This window comes from Setaria viridis, chromosome 9, assembly GCF_005286985.2.
Source record: "Setaria viridis chromosome 9, Setaria_viridis_v4.0, whole genome shotgun sequence".
NCBI lineage: Eukaryota > Viridiplantae > Streptophyta > Magnoliopsida > Poales > Poaceae > Setaria > Setaria viridis.
Genome location: NC_048271.2, coordinates 37,761,807 through 37,767,223, shown reverse-complemented (window position 1 = coordinate 37,767,223; position 5,417 = coordinate 37,761,807). Strand labels below are relative to the sequence as shown.

At 49.5% G+C, this 5,417-nt stretch overlaps 1 protein-coding gene across 1 annotated transcript; it reads right to left on the bottom strand.

The window, feature by feature from the left end:
• Positions 1 to 2,708: 2,708 nt before the first annotated feature.
• On the bottom strand, positions 2,709 to 4,006 carry LOC117836875 (uncharacterized protein At1g08160). The gene has a single exon (XM_034716392.2). The coding sequence runs from the start codon at positions 3,703 to 3,705 to the stop codon at positions 3,073 to 3,075; it is 633 nt and encodes a 210-aa protein (XP_034572283.1). The 5' UTR covers positions 3,706 to 4,006; the 3' UTR covers positions 2,709 to 3,072.
• Positions 4,007 to 5,417: the final 1,411 nt, after the last annotated feature.

Below are 5,417 nucleotides of genomic sequence, written 5' to 3'. Positions count from 1 at the left end.
CAAAGGATTACCTGAAAATAAAAATTCAGAAAAAATTTGAGTTAATTCAACGTTGGTCAAATTAAAACATAAAACTTCTCAATATTAATTCTATATCACCGTTGGGCAGAAATAGAATCAATAATGATGAAACAAAACTTATCAGTACAACAATTTTATCAACAACGTTGCTTAGTAGATAAAATTATCATACTCAGAAAAATACTTTTTTCTAATTCAATTTTCCCATTGGTTCTAATTAGAGAAATAGACTAAAAACTTCAACTTAATGCATAAAATTAGCAAAATAAAGCCAAAAATTCAACTTAACTTAATCTTAATATAGCGGAAGCTTAAACATAATTTGTGAATTTTAGTCACAGGAAAAACTCCTTAAAACTAATTTTATTTGAGATACTAATTCAATTTTTAGAAAATTACACAAAATGCTAGAAAAGGAAAAAAGACATGGGCTCAATCTTTTCTGCTCTTTCAGCTCGAGCGAGGAAGTAGCCTAGCGCGGCCCAGCGCACGCCGTCGAACGGCGACCCAGCTTCCCCGCTCCAGCCTGCTACACTAGCCCAAACAGCAATGCGGCCCGGTCTGTGATCGCTGGAGCGCGCGCGGTGCCTTCCAGGTCGCAACCTGGGCCTGGGTTGACAAAGCCGCCTCCCGCCTAGGCCAAATCCTGGCCCAAGTGATCTACGCCGTTGGATCAAAATTGATGGCTGTCTGGCACTTTCACGGAATCCAAACCCCCGAGCCGCTTGGCACCAGCCAAACCCTAGTCATTCTGCTCCCTTCCTCCTCCTCTTTCAGCGCCGCCACATGAGCGGGAGCCGAGCGAGTACCGAGCGGGGCGGGCGAGCGAGCGCCGGTGAGCGAGCGCCGGCGAGCAAGCGGCGCGGCGCCTGGTTTGAGGCTTCCCCTCGGCAGGCCCGTCCGTGGCACCGCCGTAGCTTTTTCCGCCAGCGGGTGACCACGAGTGATGGCGCTGCCACCAGTCCCCTCGCCGGCGCGCACACTCGCCGTAGGGTGAGCGCGCAGCCGTCAAGTGGTCCAGCGTCGGTACCCTAGGTACCCACCGCGCGTCTCCCTTCTTTTTCCCGAAGCGCAGAGCGGATCCGGTAAGGTTTTGTCCTCTTTCTCTTAGATTCTTCCCCTTCGTAGAGTTAGGGTTTCTTCTTGCCACCGGCGGCCATCGGTCCGAGATTCGACGGCCGTCGTCTTGGGTCTTGCGGCGGAGCGTCGCCGGCGGTCGTCGGTGGATCCGGCGACCGCTGCTTTTGAATAAAAAAAATCTGAAATTTCTGATTCATCTCCTTCTAAATGCTTCGGTTCAAAACCTTCTTTCCCCGACTAGATGTACACACTAGAACTGTTCTGATACTATTGATAGATTCATAGGATCACTAGATGCACAACTAGCGGGTCTACAACTTAAACTTTAGATTAAAACATTGTCTGAGATCTACATCAGAGAAAACAGAGAGAGAGAGAGAGAGAGAGAGCGAGAGGGAGGGAGAGTAGAGGGAGAGTAGAGATGTCAACCATCAGTCTTGGTGCTTGAGCTCGCCATGGAGACGACGACGTCGTTGATGGCGTGGCGAGGGTGGTGTAGCAGGAGGCGGCGGAGCTTCCCGCCGCTAACAGTGCCTAGATTAGATCGGGTTTCTGTAGGTGGACGAGTAGAGCATGGCAGCGAACTTGGGCTTCGTGCCCTCGGCCCCAACCTCTCCTTTTATATATGCTGCGCAACCGGGATCCACAACCATAGATTGATTGTGCGCCCCCGATCAGGGTGCGAGATAGGGTCCGACTCGGTCCAACGACCAACTCGGGGTGGAGATCAAACTAACAGTGTGAAGATCGACAATCTGTCGATCGCCCTTTTATTTCAGGTTCCATCGATCGAGAAAAATTTTCAAGCTGGAGGCATGATGGAAGCCAGAGTAGATCGGAAGACGAGAGGATCCGTTCACATGGCCACTGACTGATGACGGCAATCCCGTCATGGAAAAACTATTGGAGTTGAAGAAACACATGCAAACGGAGCTCTAATAACCCAAAAGGAGGAAACGTTAGTGCTCGCACACGCCACGCCAACAAGGAGCCATAGCCGTCTGCTTCTGTGTTAACTCTTCAAGAAGTGCTGCGTGCGCCAGAACGCATTAGCGTCGTCGTCTGTCTTGCGAGTCAGATCGAGGCGAGTCGCGGATCCCGCACGCGATCTAGGACAGAGTAGTGTTGTACAAGTTGTGAGCTCTTTCAAGAGCTTCAGTTCCCGGGCCAGTTGTCGCGCGTTGCAAAGGCCAAATGCATCGTGCACGTTTCATGAGCACTGAGCAGTAGAACGACGTCCAGGTATTCAGAGAACACAGGGCATGCAGTAGCCTTTGTATGCTATGGACATATCTAAAGCTCGTACTAGGGCTACCGGGCATTCTGGATGAAGAGGCAACAGTTCTCTGCCACCACCGAGGAGCAGCAAGTGGTGGCTGCTGCTCTCTTTTCTAGTACCTCCCTGCACTTTACCACAGAAAACTCCAAAGAGGCAAAGCAATAAAGTTAAAGGGAGTCTATTTAGTTTTTTTTTCACTTTAGGAATTAATTATTAGGACATGAAACTGAAAGCCACACTCGAGGAATGTAGCTTCAAGGGCGCAGGGACAGTGGCTAGACCAAAGTGACAAAAGGCACCGGGTTTGAAATATACTAACAATGCAAGGAGTGCCAAGTCTAACACTTTCACTTGAATAGAAAAACGAAAAGCGTGAATTGTTTGGGATAAGGCATTGAAACATGAGGGGCTAGCAATGGCAACTCTCTCCCGAATGGGGATGGCACTCACACTCACACCAAGCATGATAACATATCAAACATGGCAAAAGGATCAGCACACACTGATTTGAAGAAGGAAAAAAAAGGAAAGAAGGCAACATCTAGTAGAGCTAGCTAGCTTGATTTACAAGGCACGCCGCAGGAGTCAAACATCTAAGCCTAACAAACCCATTCATCCGAGCCCAAGCTTTTTCGCAGCACACCACGCTCCGCTAGTGATCCTGCAACCATGCATGTTGTTGCCTCGCTCGATCACGAGATGGCGACGTCGCACGGCACCTCCTGGAACGACCGCGCCGCCGACGGCGAGAGTCCGACGACCACGGGCGAGCAGAACGCCTCCATGTAGTAGTGCCTGCTCCTGACGCCGGCAACCTTGAACTGGACGCGCGCGCGCATCCGGACGTCGACGCCCACCTCCCCGGCCTCCAGGTCGTGCCGCAGCTCCCGCGCCGCCCGCTCCGCGACGGCCGCCGACCGCGCCACGGCGCGCACGTCCAGCCGCGTCTCGTTGCGGCGCGGCTGCCGGAACGCCGGCTCGTCGGCGACGGCCAGCTGCGCGGACTCGCCGTAGAGCACGCGGAACTCCACCCACTCGTACAGGATGGACACGCGCCGGTTCGGGTTGCGCGCCGCGAAGGTGAGGTAGAACGTCGCGTTCGCAGTGGCGTCGGGCGGCGGCGTGACGTTGAAGTGGCGCGCCACGGCGCGGGTGACGGCGTAGTCGATGGGCTTCGGCCGGACCGCCAGCCAGAAGATGAGCACGGCGAGACCCGCGAGGAGGACGGTGACCACCACCGACGCGACGAGGCAGCGGAGCACGCCCACCCGCCGGGCACGCCCGCTGTGCGCGACGCCCCCGCGCATCGTCGCCGCCGCCGGCATTGCGGCGTTCGTTCGTTCGCTGCTGCAGCTAGCTGCGATGTTGTTTCAGTTGCGGTTGCGCTGCGAAGGCGTCGATCACGTATTCGCACGTCTGCGGCGGCTTTGTATAGACGACGAGATCATCAGAGGAGGCGCCATCATGTGCAGTAGGCTTTCTTGGCGGGAAAAGAATCAAAGATGAAAAAGAGATGGCCACAGCTACGAGGTGGGTGCTTCGAACACCGTGCTCTCCGATGCGCGGCTTTTGCTTTCGGTTTGTCCTTTAACTCTTCCATGGAAGGATTCGAATCCCACTCCTCTCTGCGCACTGCAGGAATTTTGCTCGGCGATTACGTGACAGCCTGACAGCCATGCTGGGCTCTCCTGTGCTAATTTAAAGATGATCTTGTGGACATTTAAAGATGATGATGTTTTGGCTAAGAGAAAGAACTTGTTCATCTGTTTTATTTGTCTGAAACGTCATCTTTTAATGACTGGAGGTACTAGTAGAAATGCAAAACGCTGTTAGGCCTGCGCATGTGCATTGTAACATCACGGACATGCGGTTCTGATCTTGTCCAAACACAACAAATTTGACAAGAATTTCTTTTTATGGCTTTTTTGCCCCTCAACTTTGGACCCGAGCTTCTTATCCACGAACCACGTGCAATTCAGAAAAGAAACCCATATAAATGAGAGAATTCAACAACTTTTTCTATTGAAAAGCCCCATTTCGTCATGGCACCCCAAGGACCAGGACACCTGATCGATTGAAATTAAAAGATCATCGTTTGCAAATAAATATAAAAATGGCAAGTAAATTGTTACACTATCTCTATAGGACGAATCATGATGCCAAAATATGCAACTTTGCCGTCCTGAACAACACCTAACCCATGTTGAAAAATTGCGGGCGCTCTCTAGCTTGTACGGCGGATTCTATTTGGCTACTACCAAAAGAAGTTCAGTTGGAGCATGTCTGAGGGTTCTTTTAACATGACAAAGAAAAAGAGCACCGGGCAAAGTGGTATGCATGCTTTCCACTTTCACAATGTCATGTACTCGAATCCAAACCCAACCTTGAGAATGTGTAGTATGCCTAAATACAGTCCAACCGTACAGAGTCCACTGTGTACACAGGCAAGCAAAATTTGGAAAGAATTTCATTTTTTTGAGCTTTCTTTTAGAAAAACTTCGAAAACAGGCTTCTCCATATAACAGAGCAATTCTGAAAAAAAAAAGACTATACAAATGAGAGAATTCAGCAACCTATTCAATTGCCCCATTCGCCACGGCACCTCTAGGTCTGCTGATGGAAATTAAATGATCGCTGTTAAATAAATTGAAAACTTTATATCCAATGGCTTCACTCAGAGTTACTCCATCATGTTTCAATGGAAATTAAATTGTTACAGTAGTTCATCTGGATAAATGTTAGAGAAATTTCTGGTTAATCTATCTCTATCTTACTATTACTGATTGGAGGCTCCTTTTGAAGCCTCCAAGTGAAGCCACCTAGGTAGACACTATAGAAAAAGAGAGAATTCCTAGAAATTCTCACAAAAAAGCAAAACATCTGGCCATCAATCGCTAGGCTCAAATCATCGTAGCCATTGGATCTATTATATTTTCTAAAAAATTAGCCACCTATGCCATTATGAAAATAGTCTAAACTAACCCCCAAAATCTATATCTAAATTACCCACCTCTGCCATTATATAAATAAACTAAAG